Source organism: Doryrhamphus excisus, chromosome 22 (assembly GCF_030265055.1).
Source record: "Doryrhamphus excisus isolate RoL2022-K1 chromosome 22, RoL_Dexc_1.0, whole genome shotgun sequence".
In the NCBI taxonomy this organism is placed as follows: domain Eukaryota; kingdom Metazoa; phylum Chordata; class Actinopteri; order Syngnathiformes; family Syngnathidae; genus Doryrhamphus; species Doryrhamphus excisus.
The window spans coordinates 5,550,854-5,573,703 of NC_080487.1; the positions used below are offsets into that span (position 1 = coordinate 5,550,854).

At 44.0% G+C, this 22,850-nt stretch overlaps 1 protein-coding gene across 1 annotated transcript in view; it reads left to right on the plus strand.

Moving 5' to 3' along the window:
* Positions 1-464: 464 nt before the first annotated feature.
* fasn (fatty acid synthase) overlaps positions 465-22,850 on the plus strand; it is a 36,694-nt gene continuing 14,308 nt past the window's right edge. The window contains exons 1-23 of the mRNA XM_058061661.1: positions 465-574; positions 960-1,291; positions 7,978-8,113; positions 8,848-9,000; positions 10,184-10,357; positions 10,435-10,635; positions 10,725-10,847; positions 11,010-11,125; positions 11,249-11,383; positions 12,427-12,889; positions 12,962-13,149; positions 13,275-13,464; positions 17,837-17,931; positions 18,055-18,189; positions 18,272-18,475; positions 19,299-19,414; positions 19,486-19,661; positions 19,741-19,932; positions 20,861-20,941; positions 21,082-21,267; positions 21,862-22,041; positions 22,200-22,403; positions 22,469-22,785. Of these exons, the coding sequence (XP_057917644.1) occupies positions 7,987-8,113; positions 8,848-9,000; positions 10,184-10,357; positions 10,435-10,635; positions 10,725-10,847; positions 11,010-11,125; positions 11,249-11,383; positions 12,427-12,889; positions 12,962-13,149; positions 13,275-13,464; positions 17,837-17,931; positions 18,055-18,189; positions 18,272-18,475; positions 19,299-19,414; positions 19,486-19,661; positions 19,741-19,932; positions 20,861-20,941; positions 21,082-21,267; positions 21,862-22,041; positions 22,200-22,403; positions 22,469-22,785 (3,756 nt within the window). The 5' untranslated portion in view covers positions 465-574; positions 960-1,291; positions 7,978-7,986. The remainder of the gene's footprint in view (positions 575-959; positions 1,292-7,977; positions 8,114-8,847; positions 9,001-10,183; positions 10,358-10,434; positions 10,636-10,724; positions 10,848-11,009; positions 11,126-11,248; positions 11,384-12,426; positions 12,890-12,961; positions 13,150-13,274; positions 13,465-17,836; positions 17,932-18,054; positions 18,190-18,271; positions 18,476-19,298; positions 19,415-19,485; positions 19,662-19,740; positions 19,933-20,860; positions 20,942-21,081; positions 21,268-21,861; positions 22,042-22,199; positions 22,404-22,468; positions 22,786-22,850) is intronic.

Consider the following 22,850-nt stretch of genomic DNA (forward strand, 5'->3'; position numbering starts at 1 on the left):
TCATGTCCAGCTGGCATTTCTCCTTATGTTCACAGTAACAATTTGAATACAATTAGTACCCCATCAGCCCTAATTTTTTCTTTGTTTAGTCAGTCTACTATGTAAAGATCTTAAAACTACAAGAAAACCTCACCCTTTTCTAATGATTTGAAAATCAAACTACCCTTATGATGGCATTATAAAACAAAATGTATAATTGTGTTCATTTTCATTGGTTTTGCCTTTCAACCAGAGTGGGTCAGGAGGACAGACAGCGTATCATGCAAGCCGACTGAATTCATGAACTACGGTAACCTCATACGGGGTCACGCCAGCGGGTTCGTCATCAGTCGCCCCGCCTCTTAATCGCGCTATCCTTCTTCCTCTCGACGCTGATTGGATGGCTCTCCGGATTCTCAGCTTCCTCCGTAGCGGCATTGGTGAACGTTCCTGTCAGTCACTGTTTGCGTGTCACCCACGTGCTCACATAACCGCTGAGTTCAAAGTAGTTACGTAATCTAAACAGGACTTGAGTCTGCGCATGTCTGAACGTGACCCGGTTAATTTTCCCTTGACTGCTATCAAGATCAAAAAGGTAAAATCTTAAATAAATTGTATGAACATAGAATACAATGTATAGAGAGTATGTAATCATCCAGTAACTTTATTTTGGTTAGTTTAGCGGGCGGGTCATTAGTTTGGGTCATTAGTTTAACTAGAGGTTCGTTGGCGCGCACGTGAGTCTAAATGTGTGAGAATTAATGTGAAACTCCATCTTTTTATAGATGTGTAATTTGAGTTGAAATTAAGACTAGATAAAATATGAATCCCATGTAACCGATATTTATCTTTGACAATACATCAATTTAATGGCTTATTTAATTGGCATTAGACGGAGGATGTTTGATGGAGACACGGCTAGTGACCGTAGGTTTGAACTCCACTAACCCCGGGTCTTGTTTTCACTTTTTTTTCATGAGAGGGGCGTTGAGCTCATTGCTCGCTGCTGGCTGGATGCGAGAGCCGGGCCTCCTTTCTCATTGGACTAGTCGGCCAGACGAAGCTGTCAGCCCATGTGGCGTGGCGAGGCACAATATCAGACATTTAAAGTCAGCAGGGGGACGAAGAGAAAAAACATTCAAGCGCGGATGCTGCCTTTCACCTCGGAAATAGACTCCTGGTTGTAAAGTACTCCCGCCCGCTGTGGACCGACGGACGGAATAAACGAGCCAACCCCCGTGGTCCAGGAGTCCTCGCATCCCATTCAAGTGTTTTTGGCTCTTGACTTTTGAGAAAGAAAGACGCCAAACAGGTAAGCATTTTAGCTAGCTGCGTTTTAGTTAGCGGATTACAGGTCCTCCCGGTATTGCGTGACTCAGTCTTACACGCGTGGCGGAAATAATTAACGCGAGTCAATAGGATGATGTAAAATCATAAAAGTGGCTTGGCAACAAACAATATGGACTCCTGCTATGTTAGCATTCTGATAGCGAACTTCGCTTTGATTGATGGTTCATGATGAGAGGCCGGAAGTGACGTAGACGAATTCACAATTTTACATTCCTGTATGTATCCGCACGAGGCACACCGACAAACAATTGCTTCATGATGCTTACAGAGAAACATGTTAAATTCAACAGTGCAGTGGTTTCTAAGTTACTGTATTTAGCTTCATGACTACTTGAAACATCGCTTGGTGATGCAAACTACAACCACACCCATGAACACATGACTAACCCCTCGTTCCTCTCCTTAGAAACACTACACTGTTATTCGGATTGTATTGGACTGTGCTTGTGGATATTGCCATTCATCCAGATCATTGTATTCTCAGGGCATTGAATGTAGCTAATGTTGGACAGTGAGCTTATGCTACAAGTTGTTCCAGTAGTAGAGGTGTCCAAAGTGTGGCTGAGAGCCATTTGTGGTCAAATGATCCATCCTGCCAAATGTAAAATTAAAAATAATTACAAAAACACAGCAAACATGTAAGAGGAAAGAGAGGAAAAAGTATGCATCACTTACTTCTAATAACACAATGTCCACACCTCACGAAGAATCACTTATTATGCAACCCATAATAAGCCAGGGGAGACTTGCTGAAGTATGATTCCTTATTTATAAATTGAATATCTTTGTAGTTACAGCATAGATAGGCTGCTAAATAGGATTTTGAACACTATTAGAGCCCCACAGACATGACATAGCATCCCTATAGTCACATTTACACTCCTATTACCCAATAATGCAGATGTATGAATAGAAGATAAAATAAAAATATACTGCTGCACGGTGGTCGAGTGGTTAGCGCGCAGACCTCACAGCTAGGAGACCCGAGTTCAATCCCACCCTCGGCCATCTCTGTGTGGAGTTTGCATGTTCTCCCTGTGCATGCGTGGGTTTTCTCCGGGTACTCCGGTTTCCTCCCACATTCCAAAAACATGCTAGGTTAATTGGCGACTCCAAATTGTCCATAGGTATGAATGTGAGTGTGAATGGTTGTTTGTCTATATGTGCCCTGTGATTGGCTGGCCACCAGTCCAGGGTGTAAAATGAAATGAAAATGAAAATGAATGAATGAATGAATAAAAATACAACACAACAGAGTCATGTTAGCTTTTTTTGGTGGTGTACAATTACTGACAACAGGTGACCAATGTGGAATACTACACATCATGTTGTGCATGTTGTGTCCTTTCACACAGCAAGGTGCATTAACCACCACAGCATCTGTTGTTAGGTGCAAATGTGTGGTCTAAATAAACACAAGGACAAAGAAACACAGGAAGTGGCTGTTCTTTTTGCTCACTAACATAGTAAGGCTTACTGTAGAAGTACAATTTGATTTAGAAAATACATTCAAAACACTGAGGCAAATGCTGTGTTTGCATGCTTAGTGTGCTGTCGTTCAGCTTCCTTTAGGGGCTGTCCATGCAAACAAATACAAATATACCATTGTATATACCACTGCCATCTTTTTCTTCGTAATAAATAGGGCATGTATGACACACAGTTTGGAACCATGATTCATTCATTGGAACGTAGATGAGCAGCCTAGTATGAAACAATAGCTACTTAGGTGAACAAGATGTGTTTCCTGGCCTGAAACGGGACATATTTCAGAGGAAATGTAGATGCTGAATCTAGTCTAATGCTTTTTTACCAAATCAATTACATCCTTTTTTTGATTTGTATTGATCCTATTAATTTTTGTAATGGTCTTCATTACTGATGGCTGAATGGAAGTAGTCTAAATGCCATGTACGTTACAGGACTGTAGTACCATCGTATCACGCTGGAAACGTTCCCCTCACCATGACTGTGGTTTGTTCATAGTAGCCAAAGAAGCGTGAGACATTCCAAAGCAGGCTGAGGAATGCTGTGTGCCAAACCAGGAAGCTGGTAATGGAAAGAGCCTGGGAGGTGTTCTTCACGGGCACATTGCCAGCTCTGCTTTTCAGGACGCTTCAATGGCATGCATGCTAAGTAACTACTAACTGGACAGCACTGCCGAGCAAATACAGCCAGGCAGTTCATTAGGATTTTTATTCCACGCTTAACTTGGTGGCATTAATTCCTGATGGTATATTTTATTGGGAACAACGCTTTATGTATCGATAGAGTAGATCCATCTTCCTGAACAATGTAAAGTAAGTCAGTATACAGATAGGAAAGGTATCATCCTGATGTGTCCTCCTCACTTGAAGGAAACAACCACACGCTTTGCCTTGACGACTTGTTGGACAAGTCCAAACTGGTTGTGGCTGCGGTGAATGAATGATGTAAATAATCCTCCTATGTTCCCAGCATCATACAATCATCTCGTCTACTCTTCTTAAAATTTCACTTCCTTCTCATAGAGCCAATCTGCTGCCTGATCATGGCACATTTGCATACTTGACAATATCCTTTACATCAGGGGTCTCAAACTCAATTTACCTGGGGGCCACTGGAGCTAGGGTTCTGGGCAAGGCTGGGCCGCATCAGGTTTTCCAAAAAAAACAAACAAAAAACGCATTTATTAAAAACAGAAAAATATACAAACTTTTTCAGTGCTTTGGTTCCGATTTTCTACAATAAAAGCTCTGATAAAACATTCCACTGTTCTCAAATATCTTAATTTTTATTTATCTGCACAAAATAAGATGAAAAATAAATAAACAAATCAAGAATAAAGAAAATCAATCAATCAGTAATAAATAAATATAATAATAATAGTTGGTGGGTAGACAATTTTTTTCAGATTAAAATTAACAAAGCATTATTAGAGCCCTGTAGACATGACAAAACACGACTATAGTCACATTTATACTCTTTATTTACAACATATTGCGCAACTGCAGGGTCTTGAGACACATGCTAACTCGCAAACTAGAGAGCTAGCGACCTAAATGGTAGCCTTCAAGTTATTTCCTTTAAACTTAAATAGCCAAAAACTTACCACTTCCACACGGATAGGGAGGATAACTATTAACAGTTATTTAACCTTTAACATGAACATTAATCAAACGTAATAATTTTTTCTGGGTACATGATACCATACAGCATCCATATCAAACTTGCGCGGGCCGCACTAACATTAAACTTTCAAATCAAGGCGGGGGCCTCAAACTAGTGTCCTGCGGGCCACATTTGGCCCGCGGGCCGCGTGTTTGAGACCCCTGCTTTACATATTCAACTATGACAATGCATGCTTTAGACTTCATACTGTACGTCTGAAGAAGTGTGACCCAAGATGGGTCAAAGTAGTGCTGGGAGCGCACCAACCACTAACATACCTCGCACGTTGGCTTGAGACACCGCCACACAGCCTACGCTGATAACCTTTCCTCTTAACACTTTCTACTGAGCTGATAGCAGCATGGTTGTGTGAAGGAAACGCCATATTTAGCTCGCTCTCGTTGATAAAAGCTAGCTCTGTGTGCGTTGTACTGTGATACTGCCACTGTATGCTGTTTGATAAAAGAGCATACTCACGGAATACATTGATAAGCTGCATATATTTACACATAGACAATAGAACAGTGTGACCTTCACACACATGACTTGATCACTCTGCTCGGTTGAGTTTGTGTTGCCAGATGTCACGTGCACGGTCTTGGCGTGTGATCCGAGTCCTTTTTTGCTCCTGAAGGTGCTTCCTCATTCTAATCCTCATGGCAGCACATCCTGGGCCACAAATCCCCTCCACCTATCTCACATGAAATCTGTGCGTGTCATTAAGGATATGGATTACACTTTTTTTTTTCCCCATGATTCCCAATTCCTTTCTGAAACATGAACAAATATTTCTTACACCAGGAAAGGAGTTAATAAGAGCTAGCTAACAATACATGTCATTGGAACACACCTAGAAGCCCTCTTAAAACAACATTTTATGGTTTGATATCCATGCTGTGATCATGCAGTAACAGGTACACTGATGATAGCACATAATTTGGCTAAAACTAGCTAAACGTCTTTCACATGGAGCGTAGCTTAGCTTAGGCCAGTTCCATCATAACGTCTCCTCGGAATGGCTGCTACAGTAACAATATGGCTGTAGCTTGCTTAATATACTTATACGTTTTTGCGAGGGCTTTACTTCCCATGACATCCATTATTAGCTAGCTCATGTTAACTGGCTTTCTCATGATAGAATGCACAAAAAAAGGACAGAAATATGTGTTGATGTTTGACATAAGGATTGGGAATAATGGTCAACCTTACAAAAAAAGAGCACTTCCCCTTTAAGTACAGCAGCGTGTCAACTTAGGGAGAGGATCTGTATGTTAAATATTGGTCACAGAGCTCCCGCTGACACAAAGGCTTGGCCCAGAAACGGGGAACAAAGCAAGAGACACACATCGTTTGTACGCTGCTCTCCATGGACTACATTGTTGGCTGTACGTGCTCCTTCATGCGTGTTTAGTAGGGCTTCTCATCTCCAAAGCTGCCAGTCAATGCCAGCATGATTACATATGCTCCTCAAGCAAAGCATCTTTACTGTCAGTCAATACATTTTACGCTGCCAGTAGCAAGATGGCCGACTCCACTGCGGCTCATTGAGCTCACTGCCCAACAGCACACAAAAAATGAGAGGTGAATGTGAGACCAGAAAGCAACATGTCAGCTTTTATTCCACCTGGATGATATCAGACACATCCTAGCAGAGGGATATCCCACTGATAAATGAAATATATTCCTAGGAAAACTGCATGTCAGCTTTTATTCCACCTGGATTATATCAGACACATCCTAGTAGAAGGATATCCCACTCATAAATTAAATATATTCCTAGGAAAACAGCATGTCATCTTTTATTCCACCTGGATGATATCAGACACATCCTAGCAGAGGGATATCCCACTGATAAATGAAATGTATTCCTAGGAAAACTGCATTTCAGCTTTTATTCCACCTGGATTATATCAGACACATCCTAGCAGAAGGATATCTCACTGATAAATGAAATATATTCCTAGGAAAACTGCATTCCAGTTTTTATTCCACCTGGATTATATCAGACACATCGTAGCAGAGGGATATCCCACTGATAAATGAAATGTATTCCTAGGAAAACTGCATTTCAGCTTTTATTCCACCTGGATTATATCAGACACATCCTAGCAGAAGGATATCTCACTGATAAATGAAATATATTCCTAGGAAAACTGCATTCCAGTTTTTATTCCACCTGGATTATATCAGACACATCCTAGCAGAGGGATATCCCACTGATAAATGAAATATATTCCTAAGAAAACAGCATGTCAGCTTTTATTCCACCTGGATTATATCAGACACATCCTAGCAGAGGGATATCCCACTGATAAATGAAATATATTCCTAGGAAAACTGCATGTCTGCTTTTATTCCACCTGGATTATATCAGACGCATCCTAGCAGAATGATATCTCACTGATAAATGAAATATATTCCTAGGAAAACTGCATTCCAGTTTTTATTCCACCTGGATTATATCAGACACATCCTAGCAGAGGGATATCCCACTGATAAATGAAATATATTCCTAAGAAAACAGCATGTCATCTTTTATTCCACCTGGATTATATCAGATACATCCTAGCAGAGGAATATGCCACTGATAAATGAAATATATTCCTTGGAAAACGGCATGTCAGCTTTTATTCCACCTGGATTATGTCAGACACATCCTAGCAGAAGGATGTCCCACTGATAAATGAAATATATTCCCAGGAAAACTGCATGTCAGCTTTTATTCCACCTGGATTATATCAGACAGATCCTAGTAGAAGGATATCCCACTCATAAATTAAATATATTCCTAGGAACACAGCATGTCATCTTTTATTCCACCTGGATTATATCAGACACATCCTAGCAGAGGGCTATCCCACTGATAAATGAAATATATTCCTAGGAAAACATGTCTGCTTTTATTCCACCTGGATTATATGAGATATGTTTCATGAGAATACATTTTGTCTTCATATTTGGACTTAATTCTCCTCAAATGACAGCTTTGTAGTTTTATTTCAACCTTCTGTATGTTCTTGTAATTCAGACCTTTATATGATATTTGGAGGTCCATGGCCAGTTCAGCCATGTTGGAAGTTCCTGTAGAAGAAAGTATCTAGTGGTGTACAAAGTAACAAACACGGAACAGTTGATGACAGCAACATTGGGAGAGCTGAATTCCTTCCTGTTGTTATATTTGTATTTTATTTATCTTGTTGCATTCTGTACATGATCTTAATGTTCTATATAAGACACCTTAAATTGTCCTTTGCCTTACCTAGCTGCTGATGTTAGCATGAAACTGTTTTTTTTCGTGCTACTTTGCTGCTGTTACCATCACACAGCTTCTACCTGGTGGGGAGAAGATGATACTGGCTGTTGAATATCATTAGTGTAAATCATTTGGAGCACTCTGACTGCGGTTTGAATGAAGTGGAATAGTTAGCTTAGGATGTTGCTGTACATCTTGCTGTACTTCATTGACCATGTCATTCTTACTGCCTTTCTTGTTTGCAGTCACCTGCCATGGATGACATCGTCATTGCAGGAATATCAGGCCGTTTGCCCGAGTCAAGCAACCTGGAGGAGTTCTGGGAGAACCTCATCAATGGAGTGGACATGGTGACAGAAGATGACCGCAGGTGGACACCAGGTGAGTAATAGGGAATGTGTATCAACCTTTAAATTATTATTATTTGTCCAAAAATTATTTAAATTATTTGTGCAATTTACTGTTTACGCTGTACATTGTTGATCACATTTGATGTCATCTATTATCTACATTATTATTTATTATTTATTATTACACGGGAGCCACGCAACGGTATTTCGTTGGCAATTTCACTGCTGTGTTATTGTGCAATGACAATAAAGAAAGTCTATGTTTATGTCTAAGCCTGTGGTATTATAATGAATGTACAGTACTGTATGTCACCATTAGTTGTATGTGTAATACCTTTGGGAAACATGACTGATACCAAGGTTTATAAGGCGTCCATTGCTCCTGGGCACACCTGATATGTACGTATGTATTTTTTAGGAGTCCACTCAACTTGTCTTTGCTGGTTTGGCTTTGTACTGTAAAAGGTGTGGGTTGCAGCGTTCAGTACTAAGCTGTTCCACTATATACAGGTTCATATATTCATGTTTTTATGTGAAACATCTGACTACTGCGTCACAGAAAGTCAAACATATCTCAAAATCTGATCAACCAAAAATGTCACAACATGCTTTGAAGAACACTGGTCTCCACCATGAAGCTGTTAGATGCTGATGTTGGGTATTTGACTTGCCAAAGCTGCATATGCTACCTGCTCCTTCACATCTTACAAAAAACTTCAGTGTGGTTTTAGTTGCTCCTCCTTGTCTCCTTTGTCGTATCTCCAGGCCTGTACGCTCTCCCCAGGAGGAACGGGAAACTGAAGGACATCAGCTGCTTTGATGCGGCCTTTTTTGGAGTCCATCCTAAACAGGCCAACACCATGGACCCTCAACTCCGTCTCTTGCTGGAGGTCTCCTACGAGGCCATTGTAGACGCAGGTGAGAACACGTAGAAAGTGTAACCAGAGAGTCTGGCTGGAGACGATCTAGTGCAGGGGTCTCAAACTCAATTTACTTGGGGGCCACTGGAGCTAGGGTCTGGGTGAGACTGGGCCGCATCAGGTTTTCCAAAAAAAAAAAAAAAACGCATTTATTGAAAACAGAATAATGAATAAACTTTGCTTTTGGTTCCGATTTTCTACAAGAAAAGCTCTGATAAAACATTCCACTGTTCTCAAATATCTTAATTTTTATTTTTCTACACAAAATAAGATGAAAAATAAATAAACAAATCAAGAATAAAGAAAATCAATCAATCAGTAATAAATAAATATAATAATAATAATAATAAAACGACAAATAATAAAAACTTAAGAAACCACATATAGTTGGTGGGTAGACAAATTATTTTTTTCAGATTAAAATTAACAAAGCATTATTAGAGCCCTGTAGACATGACAAAACACGACTATAGTCACATTTATACTCTTTTTATTTCCAACATATTGCGCAACTGCAGGGTCTTGAGACACATGCTAACTCGCAAACTAGAGAGCCAGCGACCTAAACGGTAGCCTTCAAGTTATTTCCTTTAAACTTAAATAGCCAAAAACTTACCACTTCCACACGGATAGGGAGGATAACTATTAACAGTTATTTAACCTTTAACATGAACATTAATCAAACGTAATAATTTTTTCTGGGTACATGATACCATACAGCATCCATATCAAACTTGCGCGGGCCGCACTAACATTAAACTTTCATATCAAGGCGGGGGCCTCAAACTAGTGTCCTGCGGGCCACGTGTTTGAGTCCCCTGATCTAGTGTGATTTGAAATGAATAAGTTGACACCAAAGTCACTCTTCCACTGTACTGATGTCATAACTACATAACACATAATGTGTCAAATACAGCAATCAAAGATGAAGAATTGGATGAAACAGTCCTAAAAAGGACTCTAGTTTGTCTTAGTGATCACTGTCCGTCTGTCTTAATTTCAAAGAGCAGATCCTTTCATGTTCAAGGATAGCATGTTTACCCTTGATGATAGTTGCACTTGACTCAAACTTGGTAGAGTATGAATATCAAGTGGGGTCCTTTCTCAGTGTAGCAACACTAACTATTAGCTATCACACGTAACTAGTTCTTTTGGTGAGAACCTGCATGCATGTGTTGCAGGACTGAAGCCAGCTACTCTCCGTGGCAGTAAGACGGGTGTCTATGTCGGGGTGAGTGGTTCAGAAGCGAGCGAGGCCTTCAGCAGAGACCCAGAGGAGCTTCTCGGTTACAGCATGACTGGCTGCCAGCGCGCCATGTTGGCCAACAGACTCTCCTACTTCTTTGACTTCAATGGTACATTGTACGCCGTACACGTGGTATATGTGGTACACTGTACGCCGCCTGCATCATGGATGTCTTTGCTGCTGCAGGCCCCAGCACGGCTATCGACACCGCCTGCTCTTCCAGCCTGCTGGCCTTAGAGAACGCCTTCCACGCCATGCGCTTGGGCCAATGCGACGCTGCGCTAGTTGGGGGAGTCAACCTGCTGCTCAAACCAAACACCTCAGTGCAGTTCATGAAACTCGGCATGCTCAGTCCTGACGGGACGTGCAAGTCCTTTGATGCTTCAGGTAGAAGAACATGTTGAAACTGTTTTAGTCTGTAAGGCTTACACCTTCACTGCACTCCATTCATTCATGCCTACCATTCTTTTAACCAGGCAATGGATACTGTCGCTCCGAGGCAGCAGTGGTGGTGTTGCTGACCAAGCGGTCGGCAGCTAGGAGGGTCTATGCTACAGTGTTGAACGCTGGGAACAACACAGATGGATACAAAGACCAAGGTGAGCAGGCCCCTGGGCCGTACTTGGGGCACCCCTGGGTTAAGGGTGAAATTAAGCCATACGTTTGGCATGGGTAACCAAGATGTGTAACCATGGGGGAAACAAATAAAGCATAACATTCCTGGGCTTTGGTGTCTCCATGACTGTGCCTTTGTCTTGCAGGAGTGACGTTTCCTTCAGGTGAGATGCAGAGCACCCTGGTTAGTTGCCTCTACCAGGAGGCAAACATCTCACCAGAGCAGGTTGAGTATGTTGAAGCCCACGGCACCGGAACAAAGGTCAGTTCTTAGCCGGTCTAGACCCCCCAGCCCAACCACACACATGCACTAAATGGTGGTTTTAATACCCACTCATCTTAGTTTATCTTAGCTTTGCTTGTGCTCTAATGCATGTACATGTAGGTGGGTGACCCACAGGAAGTGAACGGCATCGTCAGTGTGTTCTGTCAGTCCAAGCGAGAGCCACTGCTCATTGGCTCCACCAAGTCCAACATGGGTCACCCAGAACCGGCCTCTGGTTTGGCTGCCATAGCAAAGGTGAGTGAGATGGCACTACATGTTGTTTAGTTAATATGAATATGTTCTTATTATTAGATGATTTACTTTGATGGCAAATGACAAATACATATATCCTACCACAAGCTTACTTAGTGGAAAATGATCCTACTCAAAGGTACATTACTGCAGATATAGTATACATTTAGTCAGGGTGTCCAAACTGGGGGCCATCTGCAGCACGGGGCTTTTCACTGTTAAATAGAAAACTAAAGATTAAACTCGAGTAAAAAGTAGAACATTTAAAAAACAGCAACAATATCAATCAGCAGTAAAAAGACTAAAGTTAAATTATTAAGAGGAAAAAGTTGTCACTGTACAAGAATAACATAGTGTGTCATTTTAGTAGCAAAATGTTGGTTGCAGAAAATGAGGTTGCAGAAATAGTTAAAGTAATGAATAAATAAGAGAATAAAGTCAAAAGTATTATGGGAATAAAACCCTAAAATTTCATATAAGAGAAAAAAAAAGTGTTATTCTGACAAGAAAAAAGTATTACATCTCCAAGAATAATATGAAGAGGGAAAATAATGTGATTTTAATAGTATAGTGTTGAAATCTGAGAGAAGTGTAGTATTATGAGAAAGGAGTACAACAAAGGAAAGTTGTCCCTTTAGGCAAACAAAGTAGGAGAAAAGTAATAATATTATGGGAATAAAGATACTTAGGGCAGGGGTCTCAAACACGCGGGCCAAATGTGGCCCGCAGGACACTAGTTTGAGGCCCCCGCCTTGATATGAAAGTTAAATGTTAGTGCGGCTCTCGCAAGTTTGATATGGATGCTGTATGGTATCATGTACCCAGAAAAAATTATTACGTTTGATTAATGTTCATGTTAAAGGTTAAATAACTGTTAATATTTATCCTCCCTATCCATGTGGAAGTGGTAGGTTTTTGGCTTTTTAAGTTTAAAGGAAATAACTTGGAGGCTACCGTTTAGGTCGCTAGCTCCAGTGGACCCCTGACTTAGGGAGAAGGTTTGAAGGGGGCTATGATGGCATGTATCAATGTGCTCCCTTATGTAGGTGCTACTGAGTCTGGAGCGAGGCGTGTGGGCCCCCAATCTTCACTTCAACAATCCCAACACTGACATTCCTGCCCTCATCGATGGCCGGGTTCAAGTCGTGGACCGGCCTATCTCTGTACGTGGCGGCATCGTTGGAATCAACTCCTTCGGCTTTGGGGGCTCAAATGTCCATGTGATTCTTGCCCCCACTGAGCGGAGTACTGGGACACCGGCTGAGACGAGAACGGTCCCACGTGTGATTCAGGCGTGTGGGCGTACCGAGGCCGCTGTGAACGTGCTTCTCCAAAGCGCCAAGGAACACAGTGCTGATGACTGCTTCCTGTCTTTGCTCAATGAAGTCTCTGGAAGAACGACTGCTAGCATGCCCTATCGAGGCTACACTCTGATTGGCTCTCAGGCTGACATCAATGAGGTGCAACCGGTGCAGGCCACTCCCAGGCCCCTCTGGTACATCTGCTCAGGTAAGAATCAATATCGGCTGAATGATATGTTCCTGACATTTTCATTGTGACGATGCGTTGTGTTGCGTCCAGGTATGGGGACGCAGTGGGCGGGCATGGGTCGCAGCATGATGCAGCTGCCTGACTTCAGAGAGTCCATAATGCGGTCAGACAAGGCCCTAAAGGACACCGGTTTAGTCATATCCCGCCTGCTCCAGGAAGCTGATGAATCCACTTTCGAAGACACGGTCAATGCCTTTGTGGGTCTCGCCGCTGTACAGGTAGAGTGGCAACAATGTCAGGAAGAATGTATACAATTAAAAAAAAAAACTAAATCACCCAAAAGTACTTCAAAAGTATAAGTCTGGCAAAAAAAGTATAACCTGTGTGCTTGATCTGTTTGCAGATAGCCCAAATAGACCTGCTTGCTAAGCTGGGACTAAAGCCTGACGGTATCGTGGGTCACTCGGTGGGAGAGCTGGCATGCGGCTATGCTGACGGCTCCCTCAGCCATGAGGAGGCCATTCTCGCAGCCTACTGGAGGGGGCGTTGCATCAAAGAGGCAGATCTTCCTCCCGGGGCCATGGCTGCAGTGGGTGAGAGCAAGTGCACATCACTCACATTCAGACGTCTGCTGTGCCATGACAACTTTTTCTTCTTGCTAAAATGAGTCAACGTACTTTTCAGACCACTTTTGTTGACATAAAAAGCCGTAGCGGTCGTTTCTATGACAAATGGGTGACTTTATGTCTTGTCATACATCCTTTAAGTCAGGGGTCTCAAACACGCGGGCCAAATGTGGCCCGCAGGACACTAGTTTGAGGCCCCCGCCTTGATATGAAAGTGTAATGTTAGTGCGGCCCGCGCAAGTTTGATATGGATGCTGTATGGTATCATGTACCCAGAAAAAATTATTACGTTTGATTAATGTTCATGTTAAAGGTTAAATAACTGTTAATAGTTATCCTCCCTATGCGTGTGAAAGTGGTAAGTTTTTGGCTATTTAAGTTTAAAGGAAATAACTTGAAGGCTACCGTTTAGGTCGCTAGCTCTCTAGTTTGCGAGTTAGCATGTGTCTCAAGACCCTGCAGTTGCGCAATATGTTGTAAATAAAAAGAGTATAAATGTGACTATAGTCGTGTTTTGTCATGTCTACAGGGCTCTAATAATGCTTTGTTCATTTTAATCTGAAAAAAATAATTTGTCTACCGACCAACTATATGTGGTTTCTTAAGTTTGTATTATTTGGTGTTTTTTTTATTATTATTATTATATTTATTTATTAGGGCTCGAGCACTGACCAGTGCGAAAGCCCTATTGTAATCGTAATGTTTATTATTATTATTATTATTATTATTATTATTATTATTATTATTATTATTCTGCCGATTCGACGGCCATTTTGAGGGCCTGAACATGCCCGAAAACTCACCAAATTTTGCAAGCGCGTCAGGTCTGCCGAAAATTTCGATCTGGTGGGGGTCCCGAAAACAATGTTCCAAAATTGACTCTCTAGCGCCACCTTTTATTTTTGAAAAAATTGGCCCCCGACACCAGTTTCACCTATCGTCACGAAACTTTGTGGAGACGTCTATCGTGACAGGACGGACCAAAAAGTCTCAAGAACCCATATTGTAAAACGAACAGGAAGTCGGCCATTTTGGATGGCGCCGGCCTTTTTCGGGCCAGAAGTTGGGGTCGTATCTCGACGAACTCCTCCTAGGGGGTTTGACCGAATGAGTCCGTTGTTGCATCAACGGACACTAGACGGATGGCTGACGTTAAATTGCGAAGGATTTTGGGATATTCCGTACGATGTGGGCGTGGCACGCCCCCAAATTTTGCCCTTTTTCATCTGCCCGGGCCTTGCACGCTGAGCGTAACTGTAGACGTGAATAACTTGCCTCCACGTGGTCAGATCTTCATCATACTTGGTACATGTGATCATGGCCCCGCCCCGAAGGTCCCCGTAGGTCACTTCCTGATTTCGTCGCAGCGCCACCTATTGGCGACAGGCTAAAGGCGTGTCATCTACATGAGGCCTTTTCTGGCAGGAGATTCATCAGATGAACACCGAGGTCACAAGGTCACTGCCTGACAGCCTGGTGAAGCCTGTTGATGGACCATGATGCAGGAAAAGCGCACGTGGTGGGCGTGGCCTGGCGGCGAATGCTCAGGCCTCGCCGTTTACAAAGAAAGGGTCATCATTCGCCCGCAGAAGGTCGCATGTGCTTGAAAACTCATAAGGGGGGGCAGATTCCAGGCCTGAGGGCCCTGGTGGGGCCCCCATTTGAAACCAAGCCAAATTGACTCACTAGCGCCACCTACAAGTTTTAAAATAATTATCCCTCGCCTCCCGTTGCACGTATGGGCATGATTTTCGGAGGAGACATCACTCGTGACAGGACGCACAAAAAAGTCTCAAGAACCCATGTTCAAAAACCAACAGGAAGTCGGCCATTTTAGGTGGCGGCGGCCATTTGGGGGAGGATGTAGGGGTCGTATCTCGACGAACTCCTCCTAGGGGGTTTGACCGAATGAGTCCGTTGTAGCATCAACGGACACTAGACGGATGGCCCACGTTAAATTGCGAAGGATTTTGGGCTGCTACTTAGGATGTGGGCGTGGCACGCCACCAAACTTTTACTTTAACCTTAACTTTTACCTTATCTGGCCCTGCCTGGTGTCTGGCCTTGCCTTGAAGCAATGTACATCAAAGTCAATACACAGTTTGACTGACAGACTGATGATGTCAGTTGATGGACTGTGATGTGTGTAAAGCACATGTGGTGGGCGTGGCCACGGCGAATGGTCAGCCTTCGCCATTGACCATCGAAGGCTCATATTTCGCCCGCAGAAGGTCACAGGCTGCTGAAATCTTACACGTAAGGTCAGAATCCAGGCCTGAGCGCCCTGGTGGTGCTCTCATGTGACACCAATCTAAATTGACACACTAGCGCCACCTAGAAGTTTCAAATCATTATCCCTCGCCACCCGTTGCACGTATCACTATGATTTTCGGTGGAGAAGTCTATCATGACAGGACGCACCTAACGCTCCAGAACCCATGTTCAAAACACAGCGCCACCAACTGGTGGAAATGTATATCTGCTGTAACTTCCTCACGCATGGTCGGATCGTCTCCTAATTTTTTGGGTGGGTTCGGTCACCCTCCAGTCTGTGACTGTGTGTGTATATGGACTCTATAGCGCCACCAACTGGTGGAAATGTATATCTGCCATAACTTCCTGATTCATGGTCAGATTGTCTTGAAAATTTTTTTGGTGTGTTGGGTCAATCTCTGGTCTGTTATACTGTGTGTACATAGACTGTATAACGCCACCAACTGGTGGAAATGTATATCAGCCGTAACTTCCTTCTGCACGGTCGGATCGGCACCTAATTTTTTCTGGTGGTTCGGGGTACCCTCCAGTCCGTTACCGTGTGGGCGCATAGACTGTATAGCGCCACCAACTGGTAAAAATGTATATCTGCCGTCACTTCCTCCCACTTGGTCCGATCTGCCCAAATTTTTTTCTGGTGGTTTGGGGTACCCTCTGGTCTATGACTGTGTGTGTACATACACTATAGCGCCACCAACTGGTGGAAATGTATATCAGCTGTAACTTCCTTCCACATGGTCGCATCGGCCCCAAATTTTTTCTGGTGGTTTGGGGTACCCTCTGGTCTATGACTGTGTGTGTACATTACTGTATAGCACCACCAACTGGTGGAAATTTATATCTGCCGTAACTTTCTCCCACATGGTCGGATCTGCCCGAATTTTTTTCTGGTGGTTCGGGGTACCCTCTGGTCTATGACAGTGTGTGTACATACGCTATAGCGCCTCCAACTGGTGGATATGTATATCAGCTGTAACTTCCTTCCACATGGTCGGATCGGTCCCAAATTTTTTCTGGTGGTTCGGGGTACCCTCTGGTCTATGACTGTGTGTATACATAGACTCTATAGCGCCACCAACTGGTGGAAATGTATATAGCCGTAACTTCCTTCCACATGGTCGGATCGTCTCTAAATTTTTTTTGGTCGGTCGGGTCACCCTCCACTCTTTGAATCTGCGTGTCCATAGACTCTATAGCGCCACCAACTGGTGGAAATGTATATCTGCCGTAACTTCCTCCCACATGGTCGGATCTGCCCGAATTTTTTTCTGGTGGTTCGGGTTACCCTTTGGTCTATGACAGTGTGTGTACATACGCTATAGCGCCACCAACTGGTGGAAATGTATATCAGCCGTAACTTCCTTCTGCACGGTCGGATCGGCACCTAATTTTTTCTGGTGGTTCGGGGTACCCTCCGGTCCGTTACCGTGTGGGCGCATAGACTGTATAGCGCCACCCACAGGCGGAAACGTATATCCGCCGCAAGTACCTACCGCATGGTCCGATCGTCGCAAATTTTTTTATGGCGGTTCGGGGCGCCGGACGGGACGTGACCGCGCACCAGCCTCACCGCCGGCGTCGCCGGAAAATTGCGAGTGCCGTAACTCCCTTACCGCTTATCCCATCGTTGCGGTTTTTCGTACGGTGCGTCCGCGCGCCCGTCCGAACACGCGCGCGCCCTCGACCCGCGTGTACCCCCGACCCGCGCGTACCCCCGACCGCGTCGGGGTGCTCGAGCCCGCTCATCACTGCTTGCAGTTTTAATTACTGATTGATTTTCTTTATTCTTGATTTGTTTATTTATTTTTCATCTTATTTTGTGTAGAAAAATAAAAATTAAGATTAAGATTTGAAAACAGTGGAATGTTTTATCAGAGCTTTTCTGGAGAAAATCGGAACAAAAGCAAAGTTTATTCATTTTTCTGTTTTTAATGTATGCGTTTTTTTTTTTTTTTTTTGGAAAACCTGATGTGGCCCAGCCTCGCCCAGACCCTAGCTCCAGTGGCCCCCTAGTAAATTGAGTTTGAGACCCCTGCTTTAAATAGTTTGGTGCTTGATGTTTCAGGGTTGACCTGGAAGGAGTGTATGGCTCAGTGTCCCAAGGGCATCGTCCCAGCCTGCCACAACGCTGAAGATTCAGTCACCATCTCTGGTCCTCAGGTCAGATGTCTTCTCCCCACAGTTACAGACACTCAACAATAGAGTAGAATGACCCCTGGATGACCCCTCATCACCATCATCCGCACTATGGCCACGCCTGGTGTAACCTGTGTTGTTTATCAGGAGGCGGTCAGTAAGTTTGTGTCGGAGCTGAAGGAACAGGGGGTGTTTGCAAAGGAGGTCCGCAGCGCAGGTGTGGCTTTCCATTCCCACTACATGGCCTCCATCGCTCCTACCCTCTTAACGGCCCTAAAGGCGGTATGCTGGTTTTCAACATGCAGTCCCTTTGGAATGTACGGCACTGGTGGATAAAGAGAAATAAATATTGGCTTTGGTGTAGGTCATTAAGAATCCACGGCAGCGTTCATCCCGTTGGGTGAGCACCAGCATCCCCCAGTCGGAGTGGGACTCTTCGCTGGCTTTGTACAGTTCGGCCGACTATCACGTGAACAACCTGGTGAGCCCCGTTCTGTTCCAGGAGGGCCTCAGCCTGGTGCCTGACAACGCTGTTGTCTTGGAGATAGCACCTCATGGTCTCCTTCAGGTACGCAAAGCAAATGTCATTTATCACACAGCGTTTTATTGGTCTGGAAACTTTTGGTTGGGTGCAGAGGCGAACCAATTTTCCATTATGCTCAGAGGCAGTTTTAGCTAAAAGTGCCCAGGGTGGCATTCGCTTGGGGGCGCTGCCAGGAGGAAAGGAAAAAAATCCCATTTATACTGCATCTGTTCAGCACTCATTTCCCCAAGTCACCGCTTGTGTGGGAGATGGACATCCTCTACTAAATTCATCACACTGCAACCCAACACTCAAACTGTATATATACAGACATGTACCAATATGATTAAAAAAAAAAACTTATTGCACCTGAGCAATGCATTCATGGGGCGCTGCAATGACATCAGCCTCCCTCTGGCTTCCTCAGATGGATAGAGATGGCATTGCTGCACATCCATCCATTTTCTATGCCGTTTGTCCTCCAATTAAATGCTTGCTTGAATTACTCTGAAAAAATGCATTATTGTAAAACGTTGTTTATTTTACCTTTTGAGTGTTAAGTTGCTGTGTGGTGAGGTTAGTGTTCTTTGTAAGATGTCACAGTGAATCAGACTGTTCTATTGAGTCATGACCTCCTGCAATATCCAATGAGTTGGCAAGCTCGTTGTGAGTTTTTTCACAGCTCACGATTGGCTCCTGTGAAATAAAGAACTGCCTGGCCCTCACACACTTGTACAAGACATACACGGGCACAGCGTATATATGTACAAATCTGTTTTTTTCCTCTAAATTGAGTGGGTGTGGCTTATACACCCACATTTATGGTATATACTGTATATATTTTTCTGCTTCCTGTCATCTACCACAGGCCATCCTCAAGCGTAGCCTGAAGGGGACATGTGTTTCACTATCCCTCATGAAGAGAGGTCACCCCAATAACCTTGAATTCTTTCTCTCACACATTGGCAAACTCTACATGAATGGGTCAGTGAATGCTCTATTCTGTGTGCATTGACTACACCGCCATTTCTTTAATCCCTCATACCCCTTTTTAGCATCAACGTGGATGGGAATGGGCTGTGTTCAGGAGTTGAATACCCTGTGCCGGTTGGCACCCCGATGATCTCGCCCCTGATTCAGTGGGACCATTCCCAGACCTGGGATGTTCCCAAGGTGGAGGATTTCTCCTCTGGTGCTGCTGGATCCAATTCTGCTGCTGTCTACAACATCAGTACTGACATCTTCTTGTCTTCACTATTGTTTCTCTTTTCCCTCACTTACTGTCTGTGATGTCCAACTCTGACCAACAGACATAAATCCTGAGTCTCCGGACTACTACCTGATAGGACACTGCATCGATGGGCGAGTCCTCTACCCCGCGACAGGCTACTTGGTGCTGGCCTGGCGGACCTTGGTTAAAAGCCTGGGTCTTGTCATGGGTACCACTCCTGTGATGTTTGAGGATGTCGCCATCCACAGGGCCACCATTCTGCCAAAGGCTGGTGAGTTGCATCACATAATGTTGTGGAAATAGGTGTTTGATTTAGTTAGTGTACCCGCTCATTTTTATGGTAAATTATTGTAACAAACATTCCAGCACTGCGGCTGGATAGAGCCCACGTCGCCGCCACGGCAGCGTATCCTTTTTTTGTGTCCTGTCCAGCCATTGGGGCAGATAGTATTATTGATCTAAATGTCCTTACATGCTAAACAGATTTGCTCTGCTATGGAATAGTGTAAGCTGCACCTTCCCTGTTCTGACATTTTATTTAGCTTTATTTGATATTTTTCTTATGCAAATTTGGAGCGACAAAAACAGCAGTAAAGGGCGGCACGGCGGTCTAGTGGTTAGCGCGCAGACCTCACAGCTAGGAGACCAGCGTTTGCATGTTCTCCCCGTGCATGCGTGGGTTTTCTCCGGGTACTCCGGTTTCCTCCCACATTCCAAAAACATGCTAGGTTAATTAGCGACTCCAAATTGTCCATAGGTATGAATATGAGTGTGAATGGTTGTTTGTCTATATGTGCCCTGTGATTGGCTGGCGACCAGTCCAGGGTGTACCCCGCCTCTCGCCCGAAGACAGCTGGGATAGGCTCCAGCACCCCTACGACCCTCGTGAGGAAAGCGGTAAAAAATGAATGAAAAACAGCACTAACAACAATTCCCATTAATTCCAATTCCCAGGAATTTTTTTCAGTCAGGAGATGATCTGGTCTGAGATGACCTTTGTTTGTTTTGGGCATCTCTGTATAGGTATACCTATGGACAATAGGTGTGTGTGTGTGCATATATATATATGTATATATATACAGCATTCCCCTGCAACCGTAGTGAGGATAAGCAGCATAGAGGATGGATAAAATGAGTGTTATTTATTTTTATTTATTGTCTTAAGTACTCAAGTTTTTTTTCTACTTTGTTCTTCACAGGCTTGGTACAGTTGGAAGTACGTTTCATGCCTGCTACCAACAAGTTTGAGGTTTCAGAGAATGGAAACCTGACTGTCAGCGGTAGGCATCTTTTGTCCCCCCACTGGTTTTCATTTTAGATACAGTCAGATTCATCACATGCATGGCATTTTATCAGGACATGCTTTTGAATATAAAACCATGTTGAAATGCAGTCTTGTCAATAATAATGTCATTTTCAGGCAAGGTGAGCGTTTTGGAGGATGCTGCACTGGAGTCGTTCCACAGTCAGTTAAGGCAGGGATCTCACAAAGACCACCATGACCCCAAACTGAAGCTCTTGGCGCACGATGTCTACAAGGAACTGCGCCTCCGTGGCTATGACTATGGGAAGACCTTCCAAGGCATCTTGGAAGCCGACAATGCAGGTATGTCAGTCCCGACTCAAGCAGGTTGTATTCTTGTTATTGCAGTACAGGTGTCGTCACCAACAGTTCTTCACACTGTTTCCTGGCTGAATATTCAAATCAAATCATATTTTTTGCCTACACGAGGTATTGTTAAACATAACAGTGTCCAGATGAAGTACAATACAAGGAATTTAAAATGGTGTATTGTAAATAAGGGGTGTCAGTAATTGGCACAATAGTCATAACATAATCATAATAACATTGCGTAACACCCCCCAACCTCACTTCCTGTCCATATGTCCGCAAGACACACAAGCATAATGCTAATTTATGTCTTAAATGGATGATTTCCTGTAATTAGAGCTGGTATTTTGGGTAATGCAAATGTAAAGGTGACTATATGGATGCTATTTCATGTCTAATAATGTTAAAAAAACATATCTACCAAGTAGTAGGTATCTAGTAGGGGTCTAGCTTTCATGGGAGACATCAGACAATGCTGCCACCTACAGGGCACCCTATTCTATTTTTATATTCTGTTTTATTGAAAAAATATAATGTCTATATTGGGCATTACTCAAGTTTCTATTGTCCTGGTATTCTGTGGGCCAGGAGACACCGGCATGCTGCAATGGACAGGAAACTGGGTGACCTTCCTGGACACCATGCTGCAGATGATTGTTGTCGGGCTGTCGGGCCGGAGTCTTCGCTTGCCAACCAGGATCCGCTCGGTCTGCATTGATCCTGCGGTCCATCTGGAGAAGGTCTGCAATTATTCCGATGAACAGCAAGGTATGTGTCACCTCTTGGACACTGACACTTTTCTCTCTGGGGACGGTTGTCAAATTACTATTTGTAAACGTACATACGCACATGTGGACCCCCCCCACAGCTTCTTCTGCTTCTGTATTTTACGACATCAGACTTTTCTATTGCAATAATTTTCACAGCTGTGGCAGTCCACCTCACCCGCTGCCTTGACACAATCGCCGCCGGTGGAGTCCAGATCACTGGCCTGCATGCGACTGTGGCACCACGTCGACAGCAGCAGCAGACCCCTCCCACCTTGGAGGAGTTCCTCTTTGTTCCCTACATGGAGAACCAGTGCCTGGCAGCCAACGGGAAGCTTGTGGAGCAGCTGAGACTTTGTAAAGGTACTGGAACCACATAGACTTGTGAGTATTCGACATTTAAACTGTCCGATCCATCTTCTCCATAGGATTGATCCACAGGCTGCAGCAAAAGTTAACCTCTCATGGGGTGAAGCTCTCCATCCCCGGGCTGCAGGGGGTGTCTGAAAGCCCTCTGCCCAGCCCCGTGCCCTCAGAACCCAGCTTGGTGCGGCTACTGGCTCTGCTCTGTGACCTGGAACTGAACGGCAACCTTTGTTCGGAGCTGGAGCAGACCGTGGAGAAGGAGCGGGCGTGTCTGCTGCAGGACAGTCTGCTCCAGGGGCTTCTGCACGGTCCGGCCCTCAGACACTGTGTGGACACTGTCATGGAAAACAGCATGCCTGGCAGGATGAAAGTTGTGGAGGTAAGACGGTGAAGGAATTGGGTAAAATGGTCAGCATTGTGTAACTTCTGATTATCTTCCACCCT